Source organism: Amyelois transitella, chromosome 12, assembly GCF_032362555.1.
Source record: "Amyelois transitella isolate CPQ chromosome 12, ilAmyTran1.1, whole genome shotgun sequence".
Lineage (NCBI taxonomy): Eukaryota > Metazoa > Arthropoda > Insecta > Lepidoptera > Pyralidae > Amyelois > Amyelois transitella.
Window position 1 is genome coordinate 4,559,232 of NC_083515.1, and position 21,962 is coordinate 4,581,193.

The following is a 21,962-nucleotide window of genomic DNA, read 5'->3' on the forward strand; positions in this document are numbered from 1 at the left end:
GAAACTGATATATGTATGTATGAACAAACAAAATATCAATTCAAAGAATGTTTACAAAATAAGGAAAAGTCTTCCTATAAGATTACAATAAAAGCAGAAGATAATCATTAGGTATATCTTTGTAATAGTGATTTAAAATTTGTTTTCATTTCTGAATAACAAACTAATAAAACATATAGACATGATATTTTTTAACACAATTTATAGACGTTTTATTCTATCATTTATCATATATTATAGCAAAAAATCTTTAAACTTTTCAGTTTTTTCATTTGTTCGTTGTCGCCTAATGACCGGTAGCCAAATTTTGTTCATACATTACTTATAAATTATAGAAAAAAATAATAATATAAGAAAATAAAAGGACTTTAATACATACATATATATGTGTCAAAGTATGAACCAATGAATTTTGGTTCACTGTGTATTAAGTATTGCCATATGTTAATAGCAATTAAGAGTACATTGTAATAGGATAATATATCTTAATAATGTATATATGTAGTCTGTTCGCAACCTAATAACTTCATATTTAGGATATACAAATATATAAGTGTATATACAAAATACTGATACCATTCGATACTGGGCCATTACTGTATTTATAGCGTAATAAATTTCGATGTCAAGTTCATTCCGATATCAATATTATCAGATTATAAAGTTTTAACTAGATTGTTCTTTATTGCAATACTTATTGTTAGATTAAAAAATTGGTTGTATTAAAAATTGTCTCTTTTATTTTTTTTTATTTTAATTAATGCGTTGGTCACGAATAAACGTTAGCCCATAAATAAACTGACATACTTTGTAAATGTTGTTTTATGAATATTGTAAAAGTAAATGAAAACTGGACCAACTCTATCCTTAATAAGCTATGAGCTAGCATTCAGATAATGAATGTGAATCTACTTCAACTATTAATTGATATGTTTAATTCATTTGCAAAAAGAAGAGTGTTTGACGTATCTGTTTCTTATCAAAGAGCTTAATTTGTACATAAGTAGGATGAAGATTATTTTCTTAAGACGACATAATACATACGTTCATAAAATCACGCCTTTTTCCCAAAGGGGTAAGCAGAGGCTACATCTTTCCACTTGCCACGATCTCAGCATACTTCTTTCGCTTCATTCACATACATATGTAACTCTCTTCATGCAAGCTCGGCGGTTTCGGTATAATATATCATGGCTTTTTTCCCTACGGAGTAGATAGAGCCGATCACAAGACTCGCAGTCACAAGACTAGCTAAAATATGGAATTCAGATTCAGAGATATGATAGGTCGAGCCCATTACCTAAAAGAAGAATCCCAAGTTTAGAAGGCTTTTGTTTGATTGACTTTGCAATCTGTGCTGAAAGTAAAGAAATACTAGCTATATTTTTCTTCATTATTAAACTAGCATGGGCGCCAAATTTAAGTTGATAATGTCATCATTTTGCATTCATGGACTATAATATAATATCTAATAAGAATATAATATCTCATTTCTTTACACTCTCTTGTTATTAATAAAGTCGATTCGATAAATTATCTATATTATAACTGCTAAGTAAAATAAATAAACAATTTCAACAACAAATTTATTTATGGCGCCCATAAGCCTAAATTGCTTACTAAGCAATTCTGTGCCTAGTAATTAGCTATGGGTAAACATCATATCCAGTTTCATGACATCATACACTTAACACTGAAGTTCTAAAAGGAGTGTTAAATTATTAGTCACATGATTGATAGGGCCATACATTACATATAATTTTATATAGATATAGCAATTTGTACTTACATTGTTCCTCATACTTACTGATGATCACGAATGGCTCATCACTACATATTAGACAAGGTTCCCCAAGTTCTTTGCCTGTATGTATGCATTAATCTCGGTAGTTGTGGACGAATATTGTTCTTGTTTAAATGTTTGATAGATGGTTTTCTGGGGAAGGTTTATATCTATAAATGATACCTTTACGAAGCCGGAGCAAGTCGCTATTTATAATTATGACAAGTTGAGCACAGAAGAAGCTTAAGAGAATTTGAAGAGAGTTGGCACACTCAAATATGGAGAAAATAATTTGTAAACATAATATCTTAGAATTTTGAATATAATTCCGAATATTGAGTCAAAAACAATGCCACTGAAATGTAATGAAAACTTTATAATAATTTATGAAATCCTAATTTAGTAGGTAATTAAAATATGGAGTTATCAAAAAATGAAATACACAGTTTAATATTAAATTAATACGGGATTGATAAAAGGAATTATACGTTTAATAATTATGTATTTCGTTTAAATTTTTTCACACCGTATAATATTTTAAATAAATAAATATATGTATGTTTACTTAAGGGACAAATTACACAGATTGAGTTAGCCTCGGAGTAAGTTCGAGACTCATGTTACGAGATACTAACTCAACGATACTATCTATTTAATTTATATTTGTAAACCAATATAGCTAGTTGATTTCAATAAGTTAATGAAATTGAAACTTTTTTGGCCTAAGTACCTATTAGTTATGTGCAAATCTAATTCACAAATAACTCACAATGAACTTAATAGTGCAAGCTTAACCAAATTAACCGACGTAACATAATCCCATGCGGTGTATTTGACCACAGAAGCACCTTACTCGGTAAAACTTCGACTGGATTGGTCCGAAGGTCCGTGTTGGTGGTTCGCCCAAGGCAAACGTGGTATGCGCGTGGGCACCGAGAGATGACAATATTCGCCACATAACCGATAGAGTCGCTCGTCTGTTACTTGATCCATCGTATTGATAAATGCTTATAAAATGTTATTCGCGTACGCATGTCATTCAGTGTAATTGTGATAGTGGATGTGTACAATGTAGTTGTGTGCAAGGTTGAATAACTGAAATTTTCGTGTATTTTCAGTGCGCGGTTATAGGTCAGTGGCATTTAGTTTTGTTTGGGATCAGTGTTTTCACACCTTTAGCGGCATGACGACGAGTTTCTCTGGAGCAACTTTTTTGTAATAAAAAAAGTTTGAGTGGTTGAATAGTACACTTTTTTATTATTAAGGATAACTTCTTCCTGTAAGTCTTTTTATTTAAACTAAATTATGCTTTACTATTTCCGAAATAATACTAAATTTCTAGTCTCTTTGGTATTTCGAAGTTCTTAATAATAGGTCCTACATTAACAAAATATTTACTTAAAATGCAAACATGGCAAAAAAAATAATTATGTACATATTATAATAAAAAACGTACAGTGAATAACATAATGAATAGACCAATTTTAGATAAAATAAAGAAAGAATAAATAAGGAAAATCTCAAAAGCAATAAACAATGGCTAACAAGATTTTAAGTGTAAATGGGCTCGTGAGTTTATACAATAATATACAATACAATATAATAATAAACAATACATTCATAAAAATCACTTTCCATGGAATCCCTGAATAACTCTTACGAGTTATGATACTTTATAAAAAACGTGGTTCCAGTGTAGGCTATGTATTACATATAAATGCCTACACACTAAAGTATTCTTCTATTTTCCATACATTCTTATTAATTTAAGTATTTTGAAAATAGTATTTGTTTCGTTTTTAATGCGAGAGTTTCTGTTATTATTGACTGAATGTTGGTATGTTTGTAACTTATAATGAAATCGTTATCTTTGTTCTTGCCAAATTCTAGCTGAATCTGTATAAAAGTTTGACCTATGAATTGATAATAATAAGATATAATATGCTTTTTAAATTTATTTGGTTAATCTGCGTATTCATTATTGATATATCAGCAATATCTTCTTCCTTGTTTTTAGTTTATTTGGTCGCCATTTCAGTTGAGTGTGATATCCTTACTTCTGTTTAAAATATGCGGTTAACAGATACTTAACCCTAAGCCGTTTGTGTTGTGCTAAATAAAAATCTCACAAAACGATGAATTTCAAAAATTTTGCCTTAAATACTTTCTACTTAAATAGAGATACTCAAATATAAATTACACTCAAATATTACAAAAACCGTAAAACAACAGTGTGAAAATTTATGTCAACCAACAATAATCAATGTTACATAATGCTGCAACAGGATACTAATAAAATTATTTGCACATTACAGAAATATTTGCGATCAAACAGCGCGCAGTACAAACATGATAAGAGTGATGTGTAACATGGCGTATTTTTGTCTTTTAAAAATCTGTACCTGGGTGACCGAGCAGTATTCGGTGGACGTCAGAACAACAAAAAAGATCAAAAGTATTTGAAAAATCATAAAAATTAAAAAACCAAAAAATAAATCAAAGCCCATCAAAAATGAAAAAGGCAAAAAATAAAACTGTCTAGGATAGGATTGTTGAGATAGTTTGTTTAAAATAAAATAGTGATGAAAAATAAAAACAATAGCGTCCATAGCGTCTTAGCGATTAAAATATTTGAGTTAAAAGTTGGAAGCGTCAGTTTCATGAGTGTTACAGTATGTATATTTTCAAAATGAATCCATACATACATACATGATCACGTCTATATCCCTTGCGGGGTAGATAGAGCCAGAACAGTACAGTCTTGAAAATACTAATAGGCCACGTTCAGCTGTTTGGTTTATGATAAAATTGAGATTCGTATAGTGACAGGTTGCTAGCTTGACGCCTAAAAGAAACATCTTAAGTTTATAACCTTTTACGACATCCATGGGAAAGAGATGGTGTGGTCCTATTCTTTTTATCTATTGGTGCCGGGGACCACACGTCAAATGAAGATTTATTAAAAACTTATCAATTGTTACATAATTCAACAATATAAATAAATAAATACATACGGGACAAATTACACAGATTGAGTTAGCCTCGAAGTCAGACATAAGAAGATAAACATCCAAGAATCATCCAGGCCAATCAGAAAAAGTTTTTTTCTCATCATGCCCTGACCGGGTTTCGAACCCGGGACCTCCGGTGTCACAGACAATCGAACTACCGGTACGCCACAGAGGTCGTCGAGAATTTAACAATATGTAAACTACTACTTTATATAGCAACAATAAAACTGTAGATACGACCTTCAACAGGTACTAACTACGTAATACGAATTAAGTATGTATCTATTCGACAGGTAGGTATTTGAAAAGATACTAGTATAGTATCTACTAATGTAGCTTGATTACAATTACGTTTGTTAAAAATGTTTTTATTGAGTTGCTTTTGTCTGCCCTTGTTACAAATGTCATCTGTTGTTTTGCCACAGATCCATGCTATAATTTAAAAACAATAAAATGTAATATTTATTACCATAAAGCGATGAATAGCAGCTCTGTTAAAGTTAATTTAATAATTTCGTTTTATCCCGTACCCGTGTAAATTCCAAAAATAAGTAGCTATGTTACTCCTAAGTGCAAAAAGTTTTAAATTTATTGTTTTTAGTTTATATCGAATCAATTTAAAAAGAAAGAAAATATGAAAAAAAATTCTCTACAATATAAATAATGAAAAAGATCTTATTATTAACTGAAAAAATCAAATAGTATTTTATTTGTTCATGTTTTATCTTGAATATATAATTCAAACTATTAATTTTCACCAAAGAACTAATCAAGTGTTAAATACAATATGATTCAAACTATCACTATTCATTATAGCACAACCAATCAATTGTTTCTAGTCGAATGCATTTTTCAATTGTTTATTTTTAACGTGTATTATAAACAGAAAATAGCCTGTTTGCTAACTTCCTAAAATTTGGTGAATAAGATGAATTTATTGTTAGTAAACGAATGTACATTGTTTTGTTTTCAGGTTAACGTTTTGTAATCAGATTTTGAAAAACCGCTAAAACCAAAAATGGAGGATCGTGATGGTCCAGCGCAGGCGCATAAACTTCTGGGTCAGAAGACCAGGGTCACCAGGCCTGTAGACAATGCATTGACAAGAACTTTGCGATCATGTAAGTATAAGTAAATCTCCTTGTTTGGTAATTAAAGCTTGAAAAATATCTATCGAGTTTTGAGTCAGAGAAAAAAATCACTTGTAAAGGCGGACTTATCTTTTCCACTCAACCAGAAAACAATAAAGGAACCAGATAATTAACTTAAAACAGCGGCAAGTCACCGTTTCCTTAATCTTTAAGAATTTGACTAAAACACACCCCTACTTATCGATCTTTAATGCTAAGGGTCAGTTCATATCGAGACGACGACGCGATGCTGCACACGACTTATCATAGAGCAAATCAAAGTTAGCCACGCAGAGGGGATCATCTTTTTGTATCTAGATAAAGGTCAAAATCTGGCTAAAAGTAGTTTCGCTTCTCATCTCAGTAAAAACTGACCTTTATACTCTAGTTAACTCCCTAGTAACCTTAGCTCTAAAGAATAATATAAACTTTACAACAGTCTGAAATTAGTTATGGCCATTTGAATTGTTTTATAACAGAACCGACCACCGATAACATAAATACATAATAAACCTTGGACTGTAAGCGTTGTACACATTCATTAGCATTGCATTTTGATTAAACTCACATCCAGGGAAATGCATTAGTAAGTTGGCATTGAATACAGAAGTAGGTCTTCCCACGCAGACTTTCTCAGCAAACTTGCTTTGTGTTATGGCATGCAATTTCTATGGCACATACATCGCAACTTAAGTTCATTGACATTGCAGAAATGTTGCCGCAGTCAACGGTCTAATATTCCCAAGGCGATAAGCTCCGTATGCAACTTTGAACTTATCTGGAAAATTGTGTGAGAAAGTGATAAAATGATGAAATGTGGGAATGTGGGGAGAATGTTTTTATAAAACTATATCTCTTTTCGTTGAAGCATAGGATCTACAAACTCTAACGGTAACAAATTATCGTGAGGAAATCTGCACACTAGTGACACTAATCCCATGGGTCTAGTGACACCGGCAGACTCAGTCTCAGATCGTAGCTAAAGACGGACCCCGAGGTCCTGTCCAGGTTTGAGGTTCAATCAAAATAAACTTAAACCGTAAACTTAACAAATTTCATTATATGCTGTTATAATAATAAGTAAGGTGTTATAGAAATATACCTTTTTATTACATAAGAATTATTTCATCAGGTCTCTACAACTATTTTCGCTACCGGTAACTGCGATAACTAAATCTTGGTTTCAAATTATCTAAATATTTATATCATAATATCATATAGATATGTGCAAATATTATTCAATTGCGTAATTGAGACTAAAGTTTTAAACTACAATAATTCTTTCAAAATTTCAATAAAACTAACTTTTTCCAGGTCATAAAAAGAATTGTGATGTATTTTACGGTCTACCTGACCTCAAGTTTTAATTATTCATACATAAGTTGTTGGTTCTTATTCCTTTAATCGCTGCTTACGATATACATCAAAGTTATCAAGCAAAGCATCTCCTTCAAGTCTTGTGAGAATTGGCTACTGCTGCTGGACCATTTAAAATAAAATAGGCTGTAATATATGTATATAAGACCGTCAAGAAGTAAGATGGTTTCGATCACACGGGAGAGCAGCCACAGTTATATATTTTGTAAAATATATGTTTCTTTAACTTTCAGGTTGTTTCATCCCTCAGCGCTATATACTCGGAGTCATGGGTTTGCTCGGCGTTTGCAATGCCTATACAATGCGAGTCTGCCTCAACTTAGCCATAACTCAGATGGTTCGAGTGAACAAGACGAAACAAGTTTATGTTGATGAGTTTGCGTGCCCGAGTGATGATGTTGACGTCACTAACACCACATCTGTTGTAGTTGAAAATCCAGTGAGTATTAAAAAGTTGCAATAAAAAAAAAGTCGTCAGCTAAACGTGTCCTATCAGTTTTTTCCAAGGTTACGGTACGCATAGTTCTGATTAAACCATTGACGGTAAATTAAGTGATATTATCTAATGCGTCCATGAAGGTGTACAGCAAGAGTTATATAGTGACCGCTGTTATACTGTGATAAATTTAGCAAGTTATTGTAGGATAAAATCACTCCTGTTTTTTCCTAACGGCCTGACTGGAAAATCTTTGACAAATATTTTGCGCAAAAATAAAGTAGTTTAGCTTAGTAAGCCAACACCATAACTTTGAAATCAACAATAAATATTTTACTTTGCAGAAATTTAAATTAGTTGAAACATCTGTAAAAAACCAAAGCCATCCCTACTCTTATTCAGAGAGCCTTGACATAATTTTATTTATGAGGATGCTACGAGGCTTTAAAGTTTCGTAATGTTAATTATCATGGTTAATTGGAAGTCGCCATCGTAACAAAATTGTCCTTGTAATTAAGGCAAAGCTGACTAACGTCCCGTTAAATAACAGTCCTTGAAATTTCATGACATGATCGGATCAGGCAATTATTATTAATTGTGGGTTTTGTCAAAGGGATTCTATTTAGTCATAGTTATTTTTAGACTATAAATTTATTTGACAAAAATTAATAATTTGACTCGTTCTAGCACTTAATAAGGTCATCCGCATTGCAAGAGAAAATTTTAATATTTTGCAACAATTTGAATACTTCATGACTACATACATATATTCTACGAATAGCTACCTAGGTTTTATAGAGATTTGTTCTTATAGCAGATGAAATTACATTCATTTCATAATAAGTAGCGCATTGGTAATCGCAATATTAGGCATGGAGTTGTTACATAAAGATCAGCTTAAGAGTTTATGCAGTTGGCCAAAATTTACAGTCTTTTTCTGTACGAAAAGATTGATAATGTTTCAACTTTTTTGATTAGTTCATGACGAAAATTGTCCACTCTGTTCAAAATATTCATAGACATCGGTAAAGACATACATATGTAAGACAAATTATCCCAATTTTATTTCTATGACATTAGAAACTCAAACGAAGAAATTCTTCATTATTATTATTTTTTTAATTTCATATTTTTGTTCTAGTACGCAATCGGCGAATGGGATCAAGCTACCCAAGGTCTGATTTTGAGCGGGTTCTACTATGGATACGCGGCTACTCAGGTCCCTGGAGGGTACTTTGCGGAGAAAGTGGGGGGAAAATGGACCCTTGGTCTAGGGTTGTTGAGTACCGCCCTATTCACTTTTCTGACGCCGATCGTGACGAGGGCAGGCGGCGCCACTTGGCTTTTCATATTACGTATTCTTCAGGGAATGGGCGAGGTTGGTATATTTTATATTTAATTATGATTTTATAACCGAATGGATTTCATTTAGTCTATTAATTTTATATAGCCATTCGAGTGCAGACTTATTAAAAGTTAGAGATAGGAGCTGGAATTTTCAATTAGTAAGTAAAAAATGGACCCTATTTTGTTGGGAAGTTAGTCGCAAAACGTATGTTAAAATGGATTTGGTGTTAAGGTAAGTCTGAAGTAGGATGCCTTTTGGCATTATGTAAGTAAAAATTTATTACAAAGGTAATATAAAAGGTCTTTAGGACTCCAGGGTCCCTAGGGTAGACACAATTGTTCTTATTTTTTCATTTATACTTTAGCTATGAGGAGAAGCAATAATTTTATTTTCTAATATTTTAAGAATCTATAGAGAAAAAGGATGGGAACAAACACCCAAAAGATGATGAAATAAAAATAATGAAGCTTATACAAATTCCAGGGACCTACAATGCCGGCTCTCATGATCATGCTGGCCAGATGGGTGCCGCCCCACGAGCGCTCCTTCCAAGGAGCCCTAGTCTTCGGCGGGGCGCAGATTGGCAACATCTTCGGTTCCTTCATGTCTGGAATTCTCCTATCTGAAGGCAGAGACTGGGCATATGTGTTCTATTTCTTTGGCGGCTTCGGCATTTTGTGGTTCATTTTATGGGTGAGATTATTTTTATGTTTATGTTCAGTGGGCTATATTAAGAAAAGTATACAACTTACAAAATGTTTACATATGTCAGTAATACAAAGGTAATATACTTTTTATGTGACCCACGGTAAAGTTATTATTATTATTTTTGAGTTAATTATGTTGGAAAATAAAGTCTTCATTGTAACTGTTTGCAAAGAACCTCTTCTTTCTCCTAACGTTAGTCTCGGTTACATCTTCACCTCTCTAGAGACGAAGATGATTTAATTATATCCATTATCCAGATTATAAGGTAATATCACACTACAAAGAACCATTTCACCCTTAAACTTAACTTCTATTTTCAAAATTATTTTCAGAGCCTTTTATGCTACAGCACGCCGAACACACATCCTTACATTTCAAAGAAGGAATTGACGTATTTGAACAACAATGTGACTACAGCTGACAGCCATGGAGCGAAGGATCCTGTGCCTTGGAAGGGCATATTGCGTTCGGCGCCAGTCTGGGCACTAGTCTGGGCTGCTGTGAGTACCTACCCATGTATATACTAAGATAATGTAGGTACACTATATTTAATACGACGTTACTTAGCTTACGTCAGTCGGGAATAATAAAGCTGCAATGTATGTGTAAATTAGTTAAGTCGTTTAAAAGTTATGGAGGGGTAGAGAAGTTCAGAATGGTGTTTAAGTTTAGCATATCTATATATTTAAACATACATGTTTAAAGCGTAAGGAAGAGACGTTACGTTTAATGCGTTAAATAGATAGAAATATTTTGACAAGACTGTTTCATTATTTTCACCCACTCTTTTAAACGGTATTGAATTTATATTTTTTTTTCTGTAGAAAAATGAAAGGGAATGATGTAATATTGTGAAGGTATATAGTTGTTTTCTTATTAACCGACTTCGAAAAGGAGGAGGTTCTAAAATCAACCTTTTTTTTAAGTTACACGTTCATAATTTATTTTCAGGTTGGTCACGACTGGGGCTACTACACAATGGTCACTGATCTCCCGAAATATTCCCACGATGTCCTCAAATTCAACATTGCGACCACTGGCACACTGACCGCTCTGCCATACATGGCCATGTGGCTGTGTTCCTTCCTATTTGGCTTCGTTTGTGACTTGTGCATCAAAAAAGGCTGGCATACGATCAAAACTGGAAGAATTATACACACTACGATTGGTAATTTTCTGTTGTATGTTATTGGTACTCTGGCAAGCTTGCGTTTGTTGCCAACTACTATCTACATTGTGTGTGATTCATATTGCTTTTGCTTATTCGAACTTTAACTTTTACGTTATAAGTTTTTTTTTTTTCTAATCACAGCGTGTTAATAAAAAATAAGCTCTCAAAATAGCATAAAAAATCAAAATTATTTATAATTTATAAAGACTCAAAAGGACACATTACATGTAGTGCTTCGGCAAAGCTTGACGTCCTTTACGATTGAGTCACTATTTACCCACAGAAATTTGAATAATTTATATTTTTATGATTTCTGTAACTTTTACCCTTCCCACATTTTGGTATAATACCAGTATTAACACATGTGTTTTACCTGCTAATTCGATAATAGATTCTACTACTATAACACAAATCGCATTGTGAAATATTGATGGTCCAGTTGTATCTTGATAGGTACTTTAGAGAGTTAACAGTCTGTGCCACTCTTAATGTTTGTTTACGTCAGCGCACGTGCTTATTCGCTTGCGACTGAGTTTAACTACAGAGTAAATAGGACTCTAGCGTTGAGAATGATTGATGACCTATTTGGCGTTGAGAGGAGAGCAATACAAACACAAACAATGTTAGATGTTGTTACGTTTTTCAAACAAAACGTCCATTAAAATCTTGATAAGATTTTGTTTAACCCAAGTGTATCTTTGTTAATGCTTATGCACAACCTTTTTATACTAATAAATCAAACACTTACTTATTCTTCTCATACACATAGACAAGTTACAATCTGAAGAAGGTCATTGGGATTCAGAGATTGTCACAAGTAGAAAGAGAATTTGAAGTGGGTAAGACAATCCGTTCTTAACTATATTCGTGGCGGGAAGAGAAACAGTTGGCACACACTATTTTTTCTTCGCTACCAGGCATGGAAGGTTTAAATAAAATTCGACTGTGGCAAAAACTACCTATACGCCACAAGTCACAAAAATAAAAAATAGAATTACGCGACGCTATCAGTCAAAAACAGCGAAAAACCTAAATCGCGCAAGCAAAGATTTCACGGATTGGAGCATATATACAACCTTCGACAACACATCAACCACGCCAAAAACAGCAAACACGCCAACAACATAACAACTAGCCTGGCGGAAGATTTTCCCTTTGGTGGTGGTTGAGCCGAATCATCGCTCCCGCTACACGACTAATGCATGTTTTTATCCGTTACTACCAAGCCTTACATTAGTACATTACATAAGTACTAAAGTTTCTTCATGCCAATAAAGTTGTATTGATATTTTAGCGGCAACGGGTCCAGCCATTTGCATCATTCTGGCGTCATACGCTGGCTGTGACCGCACCGCAGCCATGGTCTACTTCGTGCTGTCCTTAGCTCTGATGGGAGGCTTCTACAGTGGCATGAAGGTAATTGGTTTATTCGGATGAAGTTTATTAACTAACATTCTGACAACTTGGTGTCAGGAGTCGCCTTTGCTGTACGTGTTTAATTATTTTTTTGGATCCTAAATGTAAAACTGAGGAAATAATGGTCAGTGCTTTGTGAGTAATGGATTCAAGTGAAAATTAAATGCAAGGTAATCCATCAATAGATCTTTACTATAGATTTTAGTAGCAACAGGTTGAACAATGTGTTCTCCCTATTGTGTTTAAATTCTTCAGATACAGAACTGACAAGACACAGCAGTTTGCTTAAAAACTTTGGCTTGTCAGATAATCAGCTATTGTCCAGATATGGAACCAAGCCAGGAAAATGCTTCCTGAAATATATTTTGTCCTTCGGACCCTGTTTTAATCTGTTTGTACATAACTAATGCTATAAACCATATTTTATTGTATTCCAGGTGAATGCTCTAGACCTCGCACCTAACTACGCCGGGTCATTGACCTCACTTGTCAACACAACGTCCACCTTCGCAGGCATCGTGACGCCATATCTTATAGGGCTAATGACACCAAATGTACGTACCATATCTATGGATATTATTATTTTACCACTATTTTATCGAAAATCAGTTGCCACAGTTGCCAATACATTCGTATTGTAAAAAAATTTCATCATATACGCCACGCCAGGCCACACGCACAAGTACTGTAAGATTTTCATTCACTTAAATCACAATTAGAGATTTAGTTTAATTTGTAGTAAAATTAAAAAAAATAAAATGCTTATATACAAACTCGCTAAATGGATTAGGCACTGTGGTGTTCATACAAGAACTTCGGAAGCGAAGCTTTGGTCAAATATTAGGGATCTAAAATTCAAAACTAACCACGAGTTCTTTCTTGATCTCTTATTGCTACCGTTTCAGCTTACTATTAAAGAAAAAAATAAAATAACGCCCAGAGACAAAATAAAGCACAGCCAATTATTCAGGCTGAATTTAAAACATAAAGAATTAAATGCGTACTTTGTAACGTAGATGAAAAACAGCTACGTATTTACTCTTAATTCGACCCCCTAGGGTTGCGTCCTGCGGTTCGCCCTAGGCGCAACATGGCGTTCATTAAGATTTATAAGATTGAGGCCTATTCCGAATGTGGAATGTCACGAATGTGGGAATTATACAGCGCCTTAAATGGTTCTTTCTCTTCTGGAATAAAGATTATTCACACAAAAAATGTAGTAGGGGGTTAATATAATATTATATTAATATAGTTTAGTAAATAATATAGGTATTAAACCCACACGTAACGTACCTTTATCACGGATGTTTCGAATTATATTACAATGATCCGTGGTCACCGAGCGAGAACTACAATACTTCGTACCAATATTAATACACTATACTTAGAATTTCGCTCGGTTATTTATAAATACGATATTTATTAAAGTTTTAAATCAGTTAAATTTGGTTTCGGCTTCGCTCTATGGGAATTTTCGATAGAAGAAGACTACGAAAAATTATTGTAAAAATGTTATAAGAATGACAATTGAAATAAACAGATGCGATTGAATAAAACGTAGTATTAATATACTCTTTGATTTTGATTAAGATAATTGAATTTTCCTAAGATAAAAATGTGAAAAAATTAATTATTTAATATATAAAAGAAACTCAACAAAATTAATTAAGCATGCAGCAACCCTTGTCCGATGAACGGGTCAGAACCATGCCCACTCTGTCAAGAGGGACTAATAGGAAGAACCGTTAATTATTTTCTTTTTAATGAAATCAGACCTTACTATATGATTCTAGTATAATTCGCAGAGAAACGTGACCTTTTTATGGTTATATTTTGTACGAATAGAACAGGAGGCCATGTTTTTCGATCTGTACATATTTCGAAACAGAATTGATCATCTCTTTTTTTACAGTCAACGTTACAAGAATGGCGCGGCGCATTTTGGGTGTGTTTCGCTGTATTGGTCGGCACCAATGTGGTATATTGCATCTGGGCTGATGGCAAGCAACAGTGGTGGGATGACGTGCGGCAGTACGGATACCCACCAGGCTGGAAGCATGGTCCCATCATTAGAGAAACCATACCTGATGAAGTAGAAGCAGTACAACTGACTCGAAAAGAGGATCAGAAAGAGTGACGTCATGTATACCTGTCTTTATCTGACCCTAGTATAAAGAAAAGGAGAGGTGTAGACATTTTTTGTCTATGGCCAGTTTGTGTAGCCAAACCATTAAGTAATCTTTAAAGTGTGTAGGACTCACTCATAAAATGAGTATAAAATTGTTGTCGATTTTTTATTAGTTTTGATTAAAAATGTATGATAGCATCAATTACTTGAATTTAGTACAAGTTTTAGATATGAGAGAAACTCAATATTATTGTGTTCATACTCATTAAGTTTTGTAAAAGAAAATAAGCATAATATTATTAAAATGATAGATAGCTGCTTGTTAGTTTAAGTATTAAGGATTTAAGCCCAGTGCCTAGTCAAAACAAGAAAATAATTCTCACTTAAATAAAAAAAACCCACAAAGAAAGACATTCCGACTATATTTTTGCTGCCTTAATATTCTTCAACTTTTAAAGTTGCTTACATAAAGGATACTTAACTTATACAAAAGTTTTTGAACCAATTTAATTTTAATACCTAAACTTGTTATTTTATATGCTTTATATACAAATGTTAAGTGCAATTAAAATAAATGAAAATTATTGCCCGTTTTATTTACCCACTTATTTTAAGAAAACTACTAAACCACGTTATCGGACTTCTATCGTTTGCAATGTGTGAAATAATTTGGCATTTAGTATTATTATCATTGAAATAACCAACTTAATTAAAAGTTAATTATATTCGCCACTTGTTATTTTAACCTATAAATAACTATAAAATTGATGAACCAATTACATTGTTTCGTGCTGTGAAACCAAAAGAAATGACAAAAGATGTATTTAGTGGTATTTAAGATGTCATAGTAATGAACACACATTTCGAATTCAAATTTGAACTTTCAATTTGATATAAAAGAGCATTGTGGTAGGTGAATTAATGAATAAATTAAACATATTTTATTATAGTTAAGATGTACTCAAATACATATATGTATTTGAATTTATATGTCTTTCCACTCTGACAACTGAAACGAATCAACTATTTTTCTTAGTCGACACAACTTATTTGTTTGTCTGATAGGATATTTTTTAATTCAAATTTATCCCCATTCGCACAACTTAAATGTTTAAATAATACAGGTATAAAACGCATACGTAACGTGCCTTTCTTTTATCTCAGACGTGAGTCGCTCGGTGATGACGGAACATTGTATCATGTTCTTAAAGTCCGAGATTAAAGGTGTGTTACGTGCGCGTTTAATACCTGTTTTATTTATAAATAGTATAATGCAACGCGAAAGTTTTAAATTTCTTAAAAGTACAGATCACCTTAAGTATCATATGTACAGCCATAAATTTACTTACTTTACTGTAGTGCATATTTTAACTACCGATTTGTCCCTCTAGTGTGACTACGGAATATTATCTGCGAAATAGGATGAAAATGTTGATGAAAGATTTAGTTATGAGAGCCATTAATCGTTATTGGGAAATAAACTGACGTTCTCTGGGGTGTAAGGCGTCACAAATGGGGACTCGACATGAATACATTAACATGAAATGAATTATTAAGGAAAATTCCCTGTTAGTGGAATATTCCGTAACATAAAAGCCTTCTGTTAATGGCAATGGAAATATTACTTAAAAAAGTTATGTAAATTTAGCTAACTAAAGCAGATTTTCGAGATTCATGTAAAAGATTTGTCTTTGAAGCAGTAGACTGGCAAAAATTGTCGACTTGTAAGTTTTCAATCCTATTGTAAAAGCTTTACTAATTCTTTTCCTAGTACATTGAAATATTTCTACCCCTATACGAAAAACAGATTACAAGGGATAAGAGACAGTTAAAAAGAAATAGACATAAAAATAAACAAATTTATTAAACATCTAAAACATAATTTCATTAAACATTTTAATCAAAATTTAGAGTTGGCAGTACTTGTTCATTCTCGGTGGGTGTGCGTGGTTGCTGCATACGTTTTCTGGCATCTCGAAGTTCTTTTGTGATTTTCGTTATTTGGTTTTGTAGTTCCACTTTCTTATTTCTCAGTATTTCAACCTTAATTCAAAAGAAACATTTGTTTATGGAAGGTAATTCTTATGTCTTCCTTCTGGCTCTTGTCTCTTTTACATTCTTACTTCTCTGGAGAGGAGCCCAGGTTGCACCTATGACCAGGATCCTAGATTTGGTAATTTACGTTTTTACACGTTGGATGTGGAGGTATTCTCACGATGTTTTCTCTCATCATCGAAAGCATCAGTTAACAATCAACAGTGATTAGATAGAATAATATTTGAAAAATGAAATTTACCAACCTCATCGGTAGCATTTTCGAAATCTCTCAGTAGATCCTTTCTCGTCAAGAGGCCAGCCTTGACACGCTCTGCTTCGAGCGACCATCGCAGTCTATCACGACGAGTCTGTAATTTTTTGTACAGTTTTTTTAATGTTTCTAAGAAAACTAAATTTCTTATTTGAGTTTTGAATTTAGGTGAAAAATATACTACTAATTAATCAAATATTCAGTAAAATTCCTTTTTTTATTTTGTTATCAGCAGAGGATGTTAGTTTGAATTCAAAACAAGATTTTAATTATTAAATACCAATAACAATTTGAAACGAAAGACTAGGAAGTCCAACTCAGATCGGCAAATCTCTTCGTCAAGAGTGCTATCAGTAACATACTTCTTTCCCCAAAAGTTAATACTATTTACTCGTTAGATTTTTTACCCGCTTAAAACTGGGTAACTATATAAATCTTGTATCGTACCTTGACTTGTCCCAAATCTTCTCTAGCTCTTTGATATTCCATTTCAGCCTCACCTAGATCACACTCAGTGGTATCTATGACCTCATCAGTGTGATGCATTTTTTCCCTTATATGTGCCAACATTTGACTGTGTTCAGTGCATCTTCCACGATTTCTTATTAATTCATCTTCACGCTCTGTAACATGAAATTAACGTCAATTTAATAACGTCAATATAAAGCGTAAAACGTTAAATCTTTTGCCAACCAACTTCTGATAATTAAGACTGTTAATTGCGTAAAAGGCTGCCACTGATGATTTGAGTATTTAGGCATAAGAATACGGATGTACAAGTAGTATCCTGGTAATAGCATTGCTTCTCAAACAGATAAGGCGTTAGTGATGACTACAAAAATAAGATATAGCTACTAAGGATTAGTAAGTACGTACAAATAATTAGTAAGTTTCTTCAGTTCCAATAAACCACTGAAGTAAGTTTGTAAAAAAATACAATTTAAAGACATTTCTTTTCAGGAATATAAAGTTAAGCAACGTTAAAACTGTACAGTGCCATAACATTGTAAACAGTTATTATTAATAATACAAATAATCTACAAGAACATCAACTTACCTTCAATTTTGGTCGCAAAATTCTGGTAATCTATGAAGAGCTGCTCGTATTGCGCCACAAATAGTCCAGGGGCTATTTGTTCTAACTTCCGAACAATAGCTTCTAATTCTGAGACGGCGTTTCTGATGCGTATGTAACGAAGACATAGTCCTGAAGCTTGTTCGGATTTACGTCTTTGCAGGATGAGGTAACGGTGAACTGTCTGGTATTTTAATGAAAATAGTTAAGCTATTAGGTGATGTCAAACAGCTGATGAAAATAGCTGTTTTAAATTATGACAATTCAGGTTTAGTAAGCAAGTCGTAAAGACTATGCTCATTGTTTTTCTGTTGTTCAAAAGGTTTTTATTCGTGAATTGTATTTAACGTTCTTACAAGAAATTTTAAATATAATTATGGTCTTATAAAACTATGTATGTTAGGGGTAAAACGATTGCTAACTTTTTGCCATATTATTTCAAACCTTTTATTGGTTCAACTATACAAATTTGCTTTAAATCATAAAAAATAAAACATTCCTTTACGCGGTCTAGAATTCTGAAATGGGGGCTCCGAAAAGCTGGGAATTCAACCATTAAAAGTCGAAACACGCAGGGACGAGGCAAAATCTTGGTCTGGTCTTGTGGGTGATAAAACTGTTCATTGCGATGTCAGGCAAGCTATTTTATTTAATACTAGCTTTTCTTGGGGATCTATTCCAGTTTTAAAAAGTAGGTACTTCATTTTATTACTACTACACACTAGTTGTAATGAAGAATGTAAAATTCCGTTCCAATGTTTTAGGTAGCAACAACACAACTACATCTTTTTTTTAAATTTTCTCTAGGTAACTACCGACATTATGTGTACTCGTTTAAAAAAAAAAAAATACACGTATAATATAAAAAATAATAAGCTCATTCCAGTATCCCTAAATAATAAAATATACTCGTTTATAAATCAAACGTAAAAGATGCTAACCTTATCAGCAATGGGCTTTCCTTTCTTTGAGTAGATAAGGCCCGTGCCAGTTGTCTTCTCTAAATGCTGTAGTTCCTCAAATTTTTCCTCGGCATGTTCCAGTCGGCTGCGATAATGCATATCCACTACGTGTAGTTTTGATTTTATCTGTATGTATATTATTTTCAATTAATAATTAAAGTTTCTTGGGATAGGTAATGTATGTATATCAGTAACCCTCCTATAGCTTTAGGAATTATTCTGGTTATAATAGCCGAATAACTGTTTGCCAAAATTCTAGAGATATCGAAAATTCTTGCCTGATTTACAGACACAAGTCAACCACATAAAATGAGAGAGAAATGTTTTATTTTATTAATTCGTAATTAAGACATTATTGTGATTATTATGTCATTATTACTAGTAACAAAGACATTTCTATTATTTTGTTTACATATAAATACAAGACTCACATCAGCCATTTCCCTTTCTTCCTTTTCTTTAAGTTCTTCGTAAGAAAATAACTTTTGTTGATATTTCTCTTCTAAATCAACAGCTCCCTCCAGTTGTTTTAACACATGGTCCATTTTGCGTTTTCTAAATTATAAACTTCATAAGTATAATTAAATCTGATGTAATAACAATCATTATAAAATTATATAAATTAGAAATTGTTTCCCTTTTTTTAATATAGAATTTCGAATAGTTTCTAGTCAGTTTTTGGTATATTCGTATCTCAGCTTTATTACAACTTGATTCGTTACCAACACCTACATATATATCAATTTTGAAATAATATTAATTTCTTAACGCACACAAATTTTTCACCAATTCTGCATCTACACTGTTAATATTTCTGAAAATTTAATAATACTCAAGTCTTGGTTGTATAATAATTAACGTAGAAAGTTATTTAAATGCAACGACTTATTGAAACGAAGTTATACCCAAGGGAGAGGCCTTAATTTGTTGAGTGGTCGAGTCATTACGTCTATCTAGTTTAACGTAGCAATAAAAGCTTGTCTTTTTGAAATCGGATCTAGTTGTATTTTTAATTTATTTAAAAACTTGTGTTTAAAGACAAAAGTGTTTCGTCTACACCAATCTACTAAATGCTTTTAAACTGGTATTTTTCTGTGAGGAAAAAAACATAAGATGTAACAGCTGTATCTTTAAGCTTCCAAAGATCAAAGAAATTTTCTTAAGGCGCCGCTGCACTTTTTATTTCTATAAATATTTTGCAGATACAATACAGTAGACAATTATTGGTTAAGATAGAGTACCAATTTTCAACAGCTAATTTATAATTGTACCCGCCTTCTTTTAAATGCCAATTGGCTCTTAACCGGCCTCCTTTGAGTATGTAATTCAGTTTCATTCGCTATAAATGCCGACATTGCACAACAATGCCTCCATATCATCTTTCTTTTGGCAGATACAATAGCACTGAATGCTATCTAAAAATCTTTGCGCAATATTTCAAATATATCTTAGGTTATATTCACTAGCAATAATTTCTTAAGAATAGAATAGATTTTTTTTTCAAAATTGAATACATCACTTATTGACATCACATAACTTAATATCTTTCGCCAAAAATCTACACGGCAGCATTTTAACCGGACGTCAATTTACAAATATAGATAAAATATTTATTTTACCACATTCATATTTTCAGATCGTCCACTTGATTTTACTATTTATAGTAGTTATATAGGTACTTACTTGTAATATTCCGCTAGTCGTCGATGTAGAATATTATTTTTGAGTTGCAACTGCTGCTTGTCGAATGTTAGATCCCGATGCGCCTGAAGGTACTCTTCTCTGCTGACAGTGATGGCAGCTGTCCCCACTCCTTTTCCTATTTGGTCTTCCGCATCGTCATTGTCCTCTTGGACACTAACTGGATTTGATCAAAAATTTCAGTATCTATAATCTTAACATTTGTAAGAGGACACTGAGTGACTGACGTATGAACTGATGATGAACAAATGACAGCCCAAACCGATGGGTCTTGATATTTGAAATGTATCTTCCTTGTGTGATATGCACTCTGCATTTAAAACGGCTTTATAGGAATTACCGCAGGGATTAAAACTAGAAGCTATATAAATAATTAGATAAATCTGACTACTATTATTTTTTGCGTGAAACTATACGTACCACTAGAAGCACTTGATCCATTATCTAATTCTTCTTTACTTTCTTTCGATTTCTTTTTGGTTATCTTTTTACTAGATTTCTTTTTTAAATTCTGAAAGTAAAAAAAAACCTTTAAACGGTCCATTTCATTTGTATAAGTTCAAAATTACGTGATAAACATGAATGGCGATATGATAAATGAATTCATTATATAAGTCCACTGTAACTTTAAAACACCGTTAGTTTAAAATAAAAATAAGATTGAAGTAGGTAAGAGATCTGTAACGATGGCTTGAAGTTTAATGCTAAAAAACAAAAATTATTTATGTTTTCATAAGGGAACCTATTTTTTTTTTTTCATTTATAGGTCCCTGTTATTATAGGTACAAATTTTGATATCAGCATTACAAAACCTTTATTTAACTACTCTAATTTAAAATTTAATATCAAACACACATAGCCAAAACAGTCATGCAACGCTCATCGCAGACGCCATTAAATTTATTCTTGTAGTTGTATAATCCCAAGACAATTACCGTTCAAACAGAAAATAAGCTCGGTTGAATTCTCAAGGGTATCCTTTCGTGGAACTGAAGTACAAAAGTAAAGAATGATATCATTTCGTGTGTTTCGTGCTTTCATGATAACTTGGGGCGCGGCTGCATGACATGGGGCACATTAATTAAATTGTGGGGTTGAATTACCATACCTTAGACTCGGCCATGTCGCGTGATCAGCTGAAATCACCAAGTTATTGATCTGTACAAGGTTAGGAAATTATTTTATTCCATTATCTGCGCAACATGAAAAAGTCGCGGGCCCGTTTCTATAGTAACTGTTTAAACGTCTATCGAACGCTTTTTCTTTGATGTTTTCCGGTTCTTGTAATGAGGTTTTGTACATTAGTAAGGATAATTACCTTGGACTTGCCTGGGATCAATTATATTCCTCTGAGTTTTTTCTAAATTAGATTGTACTTTTTTTCTCCTATTTTTTTATCATTTCATTG

At 32.7% G+C, this 21,962-nt stretch overlaps 2 protein-coding genes across 3 annotated transcripts; one reads left to right on the forward strand and one right to left on the reverse strand.

The window, feature by feature from the left end:
- Positions 1–2,759: 2,759 nt before the first annotated feature.
- Positions 2,760–15,092, forward strand: LOC106142663 (putative inorganic phosphate cotransporter). 2 transcript variants are annotated; one of them, XM_013344516.2, is made up of 10 exons: positions 2,760–3,062; positions 5,768–5,915; positions 7,535–7,740; positions 8,879–9,115; positions 9,569–9,778; positions 10,126–10,293; positions 10,745–10,961; positions 12,259–12,380; positions 12,818–12,934; positions 14,293–15,092. In XM_013344516.2, the coding sequence occupies exons 2-10, from the start codon at positions 5,813–5,815 to the stop codon at positions 14,515–14,517; spliced, it is 1,605 nt and encodes a 534-aa protein (XP_013199970.1). In that variant the 5' UTR covers positions 2,760–3,062; positions 5,768–5,812; the 3' UTR covers positions 14,518–15,092. The 2 variants fall into 2 exon arrangements, with proteins under 2 accessions (XP_013199970.1, XP_060802943.1); XM_060946960.1 differs by having other exon boundaries at positions 2,760–2,914.
- Positions 15,093–16,404: 1,312 nt separating this feature from the next.
- On the reverse strand, positions 16,405–21,768 carry LOC106141235 (uncharacterized). Its single transcript, XM_013342892.2, has 9 exons — positions 21,663–21,768; positions 20,975–21,065; positions 20,537–20,714; positions 19,285–19,408; positions 18,833–18,979; positions 17,874–18,075; positions 17,264–17,439; positions 16,809–16,913; positions 16,405–16,551 (listed from the first exon to the last, which is right to left on the reverse strand). Exons 1-9 carry the CDS (start codon positions 21,675–21,677, stop codon positions 16,405–16,407), a joined length of 1,185 nt encoding a protein of 394 aa, XP_013198346.2. The 5' UTR covers positions 21,678–21,768.
- Positions 21,769–21,962: the final 194 nt, after the last annotated feature.

What these genes read in the sequence shown, in the direction of transcription:
- LOC106142663 (XM_013344516.2), top strand. Translation starts at nt 5,813, where the DNA reads ATGGAGGATCGTGATGGTCCAGCGCAGGCGCATAAACTTCTGGGTCAG. An exon ending in TTTTGTGGTTCATTTTATGG is followed by an intron (nt 9,779 to 10,125) that starts GTGAGATTATTT and finishes AATTATTTTCAG; the next exon opens with AGCCTTTTATGCTACAGCAC. An exon ending in AATTATACACACTACGATTG is followed by an intron (nt 10,962 to 12,258) that starts GTAATTTTCTGT and finishes TTGATATTTTAG; the next exon opens with CGGCAACGGGTCCAGCCATT.
- LOC106141235 (XM_013342892.2), bottom strand. An exon ending in CGACTAGCGGAATATTACAA is followed by an intron (nt 19,409 to 20,536) that starts GTAAGTACCTAT and finishes TTTATAATTTAG; the next exon opens with AAAACGCAAAATGGACCATG. An exon ending in TTTTGCGACCAAAATTGAAG is followed by an intron (nt 17,440 to 17,873) that starts GTAAGTTGATGT and finishes TTCATGTTACAG; the next exon opens with AGCGTGAAGATGAATTAATA.